Source organism: Benincasa hispida, chromosome 1 (genome assembly GCF_027475165.1).
Source record: "Benincasa hispida cultivar pf3 chromosome 1, pf3_genome.v1.1, whole genome shotgun sequence".
NCBI lineage: Eukaryota > Viridiplantae > Streptophyta > Magnoliopsida > Cucurbitales > Cucurbitaceae > Benincasa > Benincasa hispida.
This window is the reverse complement of record NC_143478.1, coordinates 24,625,637-24,639,381: the sequence shown is the minus strand read 5'-3', so window position 1 is coordinate 24,639,381 and position 13,745 is coordinate 24,625,637. Positions and strand designations below refer to the sequence as shown.

The following is a 13,745-nucleotide window of genomic DNA, read 5'->3' as shown; positions in this document are numbered from 1 at the left end:
ATGGTAATACACGATAGCCTTTCCGCCTCCCCTCTACCAATTCTATCAAAGCCCACCCTTTGGATTCTTACTTCGAGAATACTGAGGGCTTTGAGTGGTGGTGTCGTTTCTGTTGCCTGTTGTTCGTGCGCTGCTGTTCATGTAGACGACCGTGTTGTTGCTGGGCAATCACTTACTGGACGAGAAAGAGCGAGAGGAGTTCGTTCACGTAGAGACTGAGTTTTTTGAGGAAAGTCTTCAACTGATACGTACTCTTGGTCTTTTTGTTTTTTAATCCTTTAAGAATGCCAGTAATTTAGTGTAAAATGGATATCTATTTGTTTGAATGTATATGTGTAAATTCTGTTACAATGAATTAGAAAGATCTGCTTCCACTCATAGGTACTCTTGTATAAGAATTCCTTCACTAAGACACCTCAAGAGGTTGAGGAGATGAGATAGATTCCCTATGCTTCAGCTGTAGGAAGCTTAATGTATGCAATGTTGTGTACTAGACACGACATTTGCTATGAAGTAGAGATTTTCAGTCAATATCAGTCCAATGCAGGATTTGATCACTGGACGGCGGTCAAGATGATCCTCAAGTATCTTCGGAGAATGAAGAACTACATACTCGTGTATGGAGATAAGGATCTGATCCTTACAAGATACACAGATTTTGACTTTCAGACTGATAGAGCTTCTCGTAAATCGACATCAGGGGGTCAGTGTTCACTTTGAATGAAGGGGTTGTAGTGTGGCAATGCATCAAGTAAGGATGCATCGCGGACTCCACTATGGAAGCTGAATACATAGCAGCTTGTGAAGCAGCTAAAGAAGCTGTTTGGCTGAGAAAAATCCTTACTGATTTGGAAGTTGTTCCAAATATGGATTTACCTATCACTCTCTATTGTGATAACAACGGGGCTGTGGCAAATTCGAAGGAGCCTCGGAGTCATCATCGGGGCAAGCATAAAGAGCAAAAATACCACTTAATCAGGGAGATTGTGCATCGCGGTGATGTGATAGTCATGAAGATCGCGTCAGAGCACAACATTGTTGATCCCTTTACAAACGCTCTCACGGCTAAAGTATTCGAGGGTCACCTGGAGAGTCTGGGTCTACAGGACATGCGGCATCTTGTCTAGGGCAAGTGGGAGATGATACTCGGGTATGCCCTAGTTTATTGTATATTGTACATGTCTTTATCTTGTATTGTACATTAGTCTCCTGTGGCCTTAGGACAAGTGGGAGATTGTTGGGATTGGTGTCCTAATTCTCCCGGAGTCTCGTTGTTTGTAATTTATATACATTGTTATGAATAAAATAAGAGTTATTTTATCTGGCATTTACTCATATCCAATAAACAAAGCTCCATGGTTATTGTATGTAAACTTAAGCATGTATATGAGATATACAAGTGGATCATACCTTAAGTGATAACCTAAATAGGTCTGTCGTGTAAGAATTAAGGAGGGATTCCTAATCCTAGTGATACTACGGATATGACCCACTTTGTAGAGGTTTGCAAGTGTTGTGAACTACTACAGATGGTAGATCCTGACCATTCATGTGGAGATATGCGAGCGGGGGTGTCCTATACAAAGAGTTTGTATAAGACCGAACCACAAGATGGCTAATCTCTGTATATAACGCCGTTGATACTGGAGACTTACATCTCATCTAAACGACCGTAGGTGAGATGACCTCAATCCTGAGTGATTAGTATGAGGGAGAGTGGCCGGATTTCCAACTCAATATGCCTACCTTTTTGGGGACTTGTCTAATTTGGGAGCTGGAAACTCAGATACACAAGATGGAATTCACTCCTTCCCTAAAGCAGAGGTAAGTGGATAGATTACTCCCTTAAAGAATGATTCTGGGGCTTGAACATAGTGGCCACAACTTCTCTTTGGAAGAGAGCACTCGGTCATAGTAGAACTATGACTTATGTTCATTAGAGGGATCAGTGGTACTTAAGAAGTTATATGTAACTACAGGGGCATAACTGTTATTGGCCTAGTTGTACTTACGAGCGGTCTGTGAAGGGTTATCACACTGTTGATTGGTTAAGATGGACACAAAATATTTCTGTAGTAAGAAGAGTTCAGTTGTCGGTCTTTAGTGGAGTGCCTGGAAGTTAATGGATGGTGGATCCCATGACTAAAGAGTTTAGTTAGTTATTCATTTACCATTGGAGCTTCGAGCTACAGGTCCATAAGGTCCCCTTGGTAGCTCAATTGATTCAAGTTGAGGATCATTTCTTGGTGTTGATTTCGATTATATATAATATGATTGGTATGATATATGAGATTCGTCAAATGGAGGATTAATGTAAATGAGATTTATATTAAGTGCTATGGAATATAAAAAGGGCTATGGTTTATATGTTTCATGAGATGAAATATTAAAACTATAGGTTATAAATATAGTATGGTAAGTTGGTTATCATATATATTTATAATAATATTAATTATTGGATAGTTATCTCTTTTTCTCTACTAACCAATTTAGTGGGGGGTATTGGTGGTTTCATGATAACCATGAGATAAAAGGAAAAATATTTTCCTAAATTTAGTAGTTGTTGAATTGAGAACTTCTATTTTCGAAAATTTCTCACGGTGGCTGTCAAGTAAATACGATTTACTAAACGACAACTGAAGTGAGACTAGATGATCGTAGAGTGTTTCTATACTAGTCACTCAGCTGGTCGATGAGCTAAACGATCGTGCAACTTCTACTAAACAATCACATAGCTTTTGTTAAATAATTGGGCATCGTCTATACGATAGACCTCTGCCATCTCCCACTTTCTCAATCGTTTACACGATTGTTCCTCCGGTCTCGTCCTCTAACCAAGTCCACACAGAGCCCACACTTCTGGATTCTCACACCGAGAATACCAAGGTAGCCGTTGTGGTGGTGCCGTACTCAACTCGACACTAGTCAAGGTTATTTAGAGGTTGTTCGTGGTGTTCGTGATCTTGGAGATCGCTATGTTCGTGGTTGCTATGATCGTACAGTGTAGCGGTCGAAGTGTTCGAGTGTTTGTCGTTGTCGTCTTGCTGTGAACGAATTTTTGTGATCAAGGGTGTTGAAGATGAGTCTTCAAAGGTATGTTAATTCTATCCCTTGATCTTTAGAAAATTATGCTATAATTTCATTTGTGCATAGCATGTATGTTTCCATTTCTGGACTGTAATTGTTTTTTCATATACGAATGAAATTTGGAACGATCCTTCCGTTGCTCATGGAAATCCTCATGTCCGATTTCCTTCATGGATATGATCCAAATATCAATTATATGAATGAGATTCATATAATTCGAAGATGATCCAAATATTCAATAGCAATTAGAACATTACAAATTCGTATTTTTTGGAAAACTTTGCAGATAAATGTTATGTGTTTTTTTTTTAAGAGAGAACGTTTTATGAGAACGTATGATACTCGATTTGGTCAAAATGTTTTGTTATCTTAGTGGGACTTAACGTGCACAACACTTTTCATTAAATTGCTTTGAAAGAATTGTGGGTTTTTCGAAGTATTCGAAAATTCGTACAATGACTATTAATTACATGCAAACTGGTGGGAAATTAGTTACAAGAACGAATGGAATGAACAAAAGGAATGAGTGTGACATGAGATGAATGAGCGAGAAAATGGGATGCACACACGTCTTCAAATGTTTTGAGGACTAAACGGAAATTTCACATACGGCTGACGTCATCAAAAGGACAAAATTTGAATGTTTTTTAAAGATGGGCCAAATTTTGAATGAGCCTCAAAATTTGACTCATCCTTACGAAATTCCCGGAAAATGGCATAGATGGCACAAAATAAAAGGCACAAATGAAAAATTGATACCATTTTGAAAACCAATGAAATTTGGCATTCTGCTTATGTCATGACTGTGTAAAATTACCACTTTAGCCCTAAATGCATTATTCTTCTATTTTCTTCGTTTTGCTACGTTTTTTCTTTTTTCTTTTTTCATTTTTTTCGAGTTTCTTCTTCTTCTTCTTCCTTTTTTCTTTTTTTTTTCTACGATTCTTTTTTTTTTTTTTTTTTTTTTTGCATTCTTCTTTCTGCATTTTCTTCCTTTTTTTTCTTTTGTTCTTTTTGTGCATTTCTTCTTTTTTTCTCATTCTTTGCGGGTTTTTTTTTTTTTTTACGTTTTTTTGAATCAAGCATCAAACATAGAGTTTATAACACTAGAGCATCGAGCATCAAGTGAACTTCTGAATCGAGCATAGAGCATACAACATAGGGCCTAGAGTATCGAGGATCGAGTAGCATGTAGCTAGTATATAGCATAGAGTATAATGCATCAAGCATGAAGCATCAAATATCGAGTATCGAGGATCGAGGATCGAGGATCAGAGATCGAGGATTGAGAATCGAGTAGCATGTAGCTAGTATATAGCATGGATCATATAACATAAAGCATAGAACATAGAGCATCAAGGATTGAGCATCAAGCATCAAGGATCAAGGATTGAGAATCGAGTATTGTGTATCGTGTATCGTGTATCAAGTATCAAGAAAACTTATAAATTGGTGTGCAGATTGGTTTTATGGTCGAATGAATAAATTCACAGGATGCTGAGATAAGCAAAATGTCACTTTTCATTCAATTTAAAAAAGATACCCATTTTTCATTTGGCCCCCAAAAAAGAGCCATCGGTACAAAAAATCCGAGGAACACTTTTGTTTGGGATTTGGTGTAATTGGTTTTGTTCGTTTCGACTTCAATTCTCAAATAGAACCAACCGTATTTGGAAGTCTAATCGAACCGAATGGTTTCTCGGTCAATAACGGTCGAGGTAGGCTGCAAGTTAAGGGATGGAAGAGCTTGGGGTTGATATTAGAGGGATTATTAAATAGGGTTAGGGTTTTTTTTTTCCTAGTGGGTTGGGGAAGTTTTTTGTTTTTTGTTGTGTAAAATTTTGGGCTAACTATAGATAGGATAATTTACTTATTATAGGAGTTGGAAAATTTCCCTTACTATCACTCTATTTTTAAAAATAAAATAGGATCCATTAATATTAATATAAGATCTAGTAATATTAGTGAAGATAGATCCACAGTATGAAAAGACAAGGTTTGTAGTATTATAAATTTTTCCCTATATCCATAGTCCTAACATTGGGTTTATATTCTAGAAATGCCCAAACTTTCTATTTTTCTTTTTTTTTTTACAAAGGGACAAATGAGCTAGTTTTTTTCATAAGAGAGAGCTCAATTTACTACTAAGGGCCCTATTGAAGTTTTTTTTTTAATTATTAATTTATAAAAATAAAAAAAATAAGGAAAAGAGGAATCGTACCATTAACGCTCAATAAAATGAACTAAATTGAGATTCTTCATTTTGAATACTTCTCCAAATTCTAACCACTTTTTGAAAGTATTGGTCCAACACGAATTGAAAGGAAACCAAAGGGTTGAAAGAAGAATGAAGATAGTACATAAAAATGTTAATCGAAGTTAAAGAGGAAAAAAAAAATGTTGAAATGAGAGAGGAGAGAAAATTAAATGAAAAAAAAAGATGGGATTTTCATACCAATCAACCCATTTTAGGGACACAAATGAAATTTGGCTTTGAAATCAAATGAAATTTGGTATTGTACTGATACAAACATGTTGTGAAATTATCGGACACTTGCCCTGAAGATAGGACTTTCTTCCTACAAAAGTATTTGGGATAAGGCTTAAACAACATCAAACAACTCTGCAAAACAAATGGAAGATGAGGAGGTGCATTGAGAGAAGAAACACAATTTGTGTCCTTTGAAGGAATGAGGGGGGAAGCTTGAACATTGCTTGAATATTGCTACGTAGACTATCATCATTTTTTTTTGGAGAGATAGCTTCTTGAAAAAGGGAAATTGAACCGACTGTAAAAATTTTATCTGAAAATAAAACAAGGTTATCAAAACTTTCACCAACTTGGGTGATTTTAAAGGTCTTTTCAGACAAGCGGACACCAATTTCAACCTCCTTCCTTAGAGGCACTTCTTTACCTATTGCTTTCAAGCATACTAGTCGTCTCCTCCTCTTCTTTTGACTTCGTGGGGACATTTGAGACTGGAGAAAGTATCAAAAAGGATTTCAACAACTGAGCATCTTCTTTCAAAAGGGTATTTATAAGACTCTCGAAAAACTTAGCATATTTTGAATGGAGGCAAGGAAGGCCGTATCAGAATCTAGAAAACTACAATCATATCATTCATCATACTTTGATTCACTCAAAATAGAACAATTGGTTTTGAAAAATCTTTGACGCATAACTCTCAATTGGGGATCAATAAATTCAACATCGTTAAAATTTAAAAAGATATTATTGCGCAAAGCATATGTTATTCAATTGTTGAGGGTAAGAATCCGCACAAATTTATTTTCACTTCAATCTTGGCTTCAGAAACGTTGAGAAAACTAAGCGTTTCTAATGCAATACTTTCAAGTCCCTGAAAAAAGCTAATGGCTTCAAAGGTGTTTCTTTTTCTTTTCCAATAGTCCTTTTTTTTTTTCTTGATCCAACCTCCATAACCCTTAGAAAGCCGTGGCCAATTGTGATGAAACTTATTCCATTTTCTCGAGAAAATGGAATGGACTTAATTCCTGATCAAATCCATTATTTTCCCGTGTTCAAAATTAATTAGTGCATTTTCAGCAAAAAGAGGATTAATGGTGACTTTGGTTTGGAAAAAATCTTCCAACAACTATCCCCTTCCATTTATTAAATGCAAACAATCTTGAAACAACCCAAAGGTTGTCAAAATCTTCATACACATCGTAATTTTTTTGAACCCAGAAAGCATCCCCATTCTATTTATCTTTCACTAAAACAGGGGCTTGTGTTTGACTCGTATTTTTAATTAAGAACTCACTCTATGCTGATGTGCCTAGAATAGAGAATACTGGGGTTTTCCTCCCACTATCCACATAGCTTGAGCTACGTTCCTCAACTGTGAGAGACTCAACTTTTAAATTTCAAGTCTTGTTGCATCATAATTATCTTGATTATTTTTCAAGGAAAAACTATTAACTGAAGCTTGAAGTAGTTCTAAAATTGAATCCACAAACCAACTTAGGTAAGAATCAAAAGTTTTGTGAAATTCCAAGTCTTCCACACAAAACAACCCAAAATCAAACCACATACAAAAGAAAGAATCATCAATTGTACACTTTTCCTATTTCCATGATGGAAAACCAGAGGAAAGTTGAATTGTTAGGTGGGAAAAAATAGAAGAGGGAACAATTTCACATGAATATGATGTAAATAGAAGATAGAAATCTTTGGCCTTCAAAACAATGACATCCATACCAAGAATTCATTTTATTTTGAAATAAAAAGATAATTTCACTCATTAAAAAGAAAAAAAAAAAAAAAAAAAACCCTTCTTACTTCTTAGAAAGTAGGTCATCTTTTTACAATTTTTTTAAATTCCAAAATTAGTTTTAGCAATTTTTCTTATATATATATATATATTGAGAGAATACATTAGAAGCAAATAGAATTAATAAAACCAATAGTTAGCCATTAAAAGAGAGTCTACACATAGGAATGGTCTCCTAGCAAAATAGCTAACAAAAGGTGACTTTTCTATACAACAGTTTATTTTATTTTAATTTAAAAAACATCTAGTATATAATCACATTTGGATATTTGATGGTATGAATCACATACGTCTGACGGTTTGAATCAAAGTTTAGCTAAATTAAGCTTATATTTATTTGAACCATGAACTTTAAAAAATGTAACAAATCCTAAACTTCCAATATTGTATTGAATAGGCCCTTCAAATTTCATTTTATTTTTTTATTTTTTTTATTTGTTAAGTATAAAGTTAAATATTATGCCTAATGGAATCCAAGTTTTCAATTTTGTGACTATTCGTAAATTTTAAGAATTTTGAAAACTCAACAACTCAATATAGAATTTTGAACATTTAAAAATCTAACAGACACAAACCTTAAAATTCAGGAACTAATTTATAATTTTGACCCTATTTTAAACCTTAGGAATTAAAGTATCAAGTTTGAAAGTTAAGGACAAATAAATCCTTAAATCTCAAGAACCAAAAAGTATATTCCTCTCTTAAGTGATATACTTCCCCTTTAAGTATATACTTGAAAAACAGGTATACCTAAATAGAGGGAAAAAAAAAAAAACTGACTGCTCATTCTCACGTTGACATAGTTGATTGCATAATCACATTCCTATAAAGATGAGAGGTTCAAATTCTGCACTTGATGTTGAAATTAAAAAAAAAAAAAAAAAGAAAAAATCATTTAGCCGTCCTCCAATTGAACTGTGATTAGTAACCCAAATAATGTTCAGTTACTCTAGAATTTTGATTTTGCCTCCGACAACCAAAGTGATGCAGCAACTTCTTGCATCAAATGGACCTGAATGGCATTTGATTGATGATGCCAACCATCATTTAAATCTCTTTAATCAGATAAAGAATGTTCTTTTGCTGTGGACTAATCAGTCTCATCTGTAATACATATACATATAATATATGATAATTTATATGCAACTAACTATACAAGGGTTGTTAAAAGGCTATACAATACCCAGAAACCTGACGAAGCTGATTGCCGCAGAGCAACAAATTCGAGCTTAAAATTTCCTCATCGAAAAAGAATAAGTTTATTAAACCGAATCCTGAAGGTTGAGTACCTGGATATACGCAAGAAAGAGAAAACAATTAATCAATGAATCAACCCATTTAACAGGTAATGCATAAGAAGAAAACTGATCACCAAATATTTTTGCTTAAATATTTTTTATAATTCCAAACGAAGTCAGTGGTTTGTTATCAAATTAAATCACCTTTTTACATAAAAAAGTATCCAAACCAAAGTGATCAGATATCATAGGATTTCTATCCATTTGGAGGTTAGACTACTTATTTAAGCTTGTCATATTTCAATTTTCTATTAACAAATCAAGATTGTAAATCCATATTAATAAATTTCTATTTTCTTTTCCTTATTTTAATTACATTCATTTCAAATCTTTTTCAAACACCAGTTCATGATGCAGGTAAGGAAAGACATAAGAAAAGTAGTTTTACGCAAGTACCCAAACCCATGCAGATATCAATACTAGTTTAAGCTGAATGTGCAAACTGCAAAAGATCATATTCCTAATTATAGATACATAAGAGAGGATTGCATACTGTTCAGCTCTCAATCAGATTATGAAGTGTTTCAGCAGATCTTAGCTATGTACTTCACCATTCCGCAAGAAAATAAGGGTACTAATTCCCAAATGTCGTCTTCTCATGATGAAGAGCTTTGTAAAAATCATTGCAACATCGCAAGCACTGAATCAATAATTGCTACTGCCGAAAGCGGAACTGATAGTGAAAGGAACAGATGCAGGAACCTGCTGCGGAGACCAGTCAACAGTTCCTTCTTTTGGAATATAGTCACCAATAGCACCATCAGCAATTGGTGAATATGGTTTCCCTACTCTCATTAGCATCATCTCCTGAATCATTTAGTAAAGATTTTGGTTTACAATACAATCGCAACCAGTCATGCAGGAATTCATAAAATTCCATTTATAGATGTTATTACCAAAAAGTCTCAGTTAGTCAAGAGTGCAGTTATTTCACTTTTCCCAATTTCTAAATTATTCTCAATTCAATGAACGTATACTCTGTAGAACACTAGAAAATTTTATTTATTTATCTATTTTCTTTTTCATGTTTTAGGAGACTGTTAGTCAAATTTATCCTTTATAGTTTTAAATTCAAGTAATTGAAACCCAAATTTAAGTGGTTTGTTTAGGGTTCAGGGTTTAAAGAAGTTAAATTTTTCAAACAGTTTGCAAGCCTGCAGCAATCGAATAGCACTTAGTTTTCTCTAATTTTTGAAGTCTCAGCTTCCTTGTTTATTCAAGATATCTTGCTACCATTCAGTTATGGAATGACGCTCACAATTTTGGTCTTCAAAGACTATTTTCCTCTGTTGCCCACTGGGCTTATGTTGGGATTGGAGTTAAAAGTTTTTGTGATCTGCACTAGGTTACTTTTTGGGTGTTGCTTTGTTAGGTTTTTAAGACTTTGTTTATTTGGAGTTTGCTTTTCGTGTACCTTGGTTTGTTACTTATGTTTTGTTCTATACCATTCTTGTGGCTAGGACGCCGGGGAAGACTCTTTTTACAGTGCTGACTATTGTGGCTACATTAGACATTTATATCGGCTGAATTTGGATGGAGCATAGATTTGGCCATTTTCAAGCTGCTTGATTTTAGGCAGGTGCTCATGTTGAACATATTTCATAACTGAGTTTTAGGTATTTTGTAGGTCAATATTCTAATGTAGATTTAAGGGGAGTAATAATTCCATGACTTACTGGAGTGTATAAAAATGAGTTCTTCCCATTCTACAGCCTACAATTTCCAACCATCATTGAATCCCATGTAAGCCCAGAAATTTAACGGAATAGTGGAATCACCAATCCAATATCTTAAAGCCGAGAAATAATGAATGCAAGTGAATGTGTATCAGATACCAAAATCTTAAGACTTGGAATTGACCCAGTCCATAAGGAAGGATGATAACTGCGAAGAGTGGTTTCACACCGGTGGAACATTTGAATAAATATTGGCATTATTGAATAGGGTTCCAAGACAAAGCAAACCTTTGATTGGTTTTGTCCATAGGTGTTCATTGCACGCTCAATTGAGGAGTAAACTCGAAGAGCTTGGTCAGTGCCTCGACTACATTTTACAACATGAACATGCTCCTTCAACTCTGTTGGTCGAGCTTGCAAGTAAAGGATGAGACGAGAAGGGGGAGATTTTGGATGGTCTTTCTTTCCATGCGAAAATTCCATTGTCCCAAGGTCACTCCACAGAACATCCCATAAAACTGAACATGGATCTTTAGCTGGGCTGAACTTCCTCTGAGCAATGATAGTGGAAGGTTGCTGTAAAATGAAAAAAGTTATGCTTTGCAGGTAATTATCACGCACTGAAGAGAGAAGGCACCAAATAGAATTTAAATATTCGCTAGCTTACTTGCATCAATATGACTCTTCTGTGAGTGACAACAAGTATTTTTCCTTTGGGAAGTAAAAAATGATCTTCATAAGCATCTGACAATGCAAACTTTCCACGCACTTTAAACAAATCGACTTGTACAAAAAAGGATCCTGATTCTGCCAGCTGCAATATAACCTTCACCAGGAAATTTTTTTTCTTGATTAGTGTTCCACAAATCAATGAACTATCAACATAATTCTAAGATTGGGCTAGTTCAACAATTGATAGAGATCTACTTTTAGATGCTGCACTTATGTTTGGGATGACTTGGTAACCTTGCAGAGCAAGAAACAGTGAAAGCAATGTCGAAATTAGATTTAAAAGGGATGGGGCTACAAAGAATTTAATGAGTCTACGAAGAAAAGATGTTCCTCGACAATCAAGTTTCCATCAGTAGTTCTATTAGTATACTAACAGCAATTCAATTCGTTCAGTAAAGTAACTTGCTGACGTTCATTAGTCTTGGTATGTATAATTAATCGTCAAACTCCAGTGACCAGCTAAACAGTACCTGTCCTTGTGCTTTATAGTTGTCATATGGTCGAAGCAAATTATCACCACTAATTACACGAGGCAGCCTCCTTCGTAGAAGTTGCTCATCCGAAGTGATAGCAGATGCTATCTTCATTCTCACAGCATTTGCACCTTCTGTAGTTTTCGATAGAAGATCTAAAACTCCACTCACTGGCTGTGCAGCTGCACCTATTATGCCTTTTCCAACACCCTGAACAAATCCCTCAACGCCAGAAGTTTTTGCACCTTCAAGAGGCTTTGTTAATATACCAGTGACTCCTCTGAATAGGCCCTTGGCCAGAGCTCCACCTCCTTCTCGGATAACATCACCCAAATCTTCTACACCCTTATTCTCCTGAAAAACAAATAAATTAGTTAACATGCTCCAGTTTTTCAGGAAGAAGAAATGCTGAAAACGTGAGATTTATATGTAATGATCAAGTTATGAGAATCCCAACAAATTTGTGATTTAGTGTAAGAACCAACATCTTTTTCCCTTCGTCTTTTAGGGAGAAAAATCCCATCCCCTCCCCCCCCCCCCCCCCCCCCAAAAAAAAAAAACCAAAAGTACCTTACTGAACTTAAAACGAGATGTGACGAGCCGACAATATGGAATCAAAACTGCATTACTTGAAACTTAAACTTATTGTGTAGACTTGTCTTGAAATTCAAATACATGTCTTTATTAAAACTAATAATCGACATAAAGCCACAATAAATATATATGACACATCGGAAAAAAGTATCCTTTAATTGCCAAATTATCATGTGAACATCTCTAACATTTTACATAATACTTGCCGTTAATATCAATTGAGTCTTAATAATTTAAGAAATGTGTACAATTGAAGGGTTAAACAAAAAGTTAAGCAGACACAAAATAACTACCAAAAAATCATAATTTTTTAATTTATAAAAAGCTACACCAGATATCACTAACTTAAGAACTCAACTTTACACCTCAAACACAGACTTCTGAAGTCCACATACATATTAACTCTAGTGTCCAGACTTTAGAACTCAACTCAGAGCCTCAAACAACCCCTGAATGTGTGTCTCTATATATATACACAAGTAGCAGTGTTTCAAATCTGCAGCACTATATTAAAAAAAAACTACAATAATATTTGTAGACACCTGTCTCTGACGGCTTTGTATGAACTTTTTGTCCATCGACAAGGCAGCCACACCTTTACTCATATGCCCAAGTGCACTACTTGCATTACCCAGTATGTCGACACCTGAGAGAAGTTGAAGAGGCTGGCTAAGGAGATCCTTCCGAATGCTTGATATAGCATTACTGACCATCGAACTATGCCTCATGCAGACATTCTCACGAAACCTTTGATTTATTCTAATCTGATAAAAAATAGGTCAAGAGTTAAGTTCTCAGATGTATTATTCTGAAAAGGAGCTTGAAACCAGAGATGTTATCATTCAAAGATCACTACAAACCCAAATGGCAGTCCGCATTCAGAGAGTAGTTACAGTTTGCAAGTGTTGAGAAAACATTTAATCCAATCATTTATTCACAAATTGCATAACACAAACCCATTTCCAAACTTTATTATTTTAATGAGAAAGCTAATACTATGAATGTCATCATCAAACCAAGCTTAACCACTACGGCTGGCCTAGTGGTCATTTGACAAATAAAAAAGTAAAACTAGTTTTTCAAGCCACCTGATGGTTACCAATATAGGATATTAAAATACTAAGAATTTTAAAACATAAAAAGGTTAGGTAAATTTTCCCATGAGATTAATCAAATAAGTTGTTCAAAAACAATCATGGTACCATAATCGAAAATAATAAAACTAAACTGATATATGTTTACAAACACTTTAAAGGATGTTTTGAGAACGAGTTAATAAAACTATATGCGCATATCTTTAATCTCTCATCCAATGAGGTAATATATATTATGCAAGGACTGCAAAAACCTGACCTTCAAGACACTAAAGATGCTGGGAACAATACACACTTTCAATTCCAATTGAAGGGTGTCATTTTACATGCAACATTAAAGGGAAATATTTCTTTCTCTATTCGTGCAAATTCAACTATATATTTGTTTTCCTTTATTTTGAGGAAAATATATTTCTTTATCACCATGAGATTCTCCTTTATTGCGGTTAATTTACTAGTGTAAAGTTCTTTCTCCATATATTTAGGGCTATAATTGTTC

The 13,745-nt window shown here is 34.8% G+C and overlaps 1 protein-coding gene across 2 annotated transcripts in view; it reads right to left on the bottom strand.

The window, feature by feature from the left end:
- Positions 1–8,273: 8,273 nt before the first annotated feature.
- Positions 8,274–13,745, bottom strand: part of LOC120074826 (calcium-dependent lipid-binding family protein) — a 111,941-nt gene continuing 106,469 nt past the window's right edge. For both annotated transcript variants that reach the window (XM_039028028.2, XM_039028029.2), the window contains exons 59-64: positions 12,695–12,916; positions 11,556–11,912; positions 11,021–11,179; positions 10,642–10,929; positions 9,171–9,484; positions 8,274–8,668 (exon numbers count right to left, since the gene is read on the bottom strand). In XM_039028028.2, the coding sequence (XP_038883956.2) occupies positions 9,323–9,484; positions 10,642–10,929; positions 11,021–11,179; positions 11,556–11,912; positions 12,695–12,916 (1,188 nt within the window). In that variant the 3' untranslated portion in view covers positions 8,274–8,668; positions 9,171–9,322. The remainder of the gene's footprint in view (positions 8,669–9,170; positions 9,485–10,641; positions 10,930–11,020; positions 11,180–11,555; positions 11,913–12,694; positions 12,917–13,745) is intronic.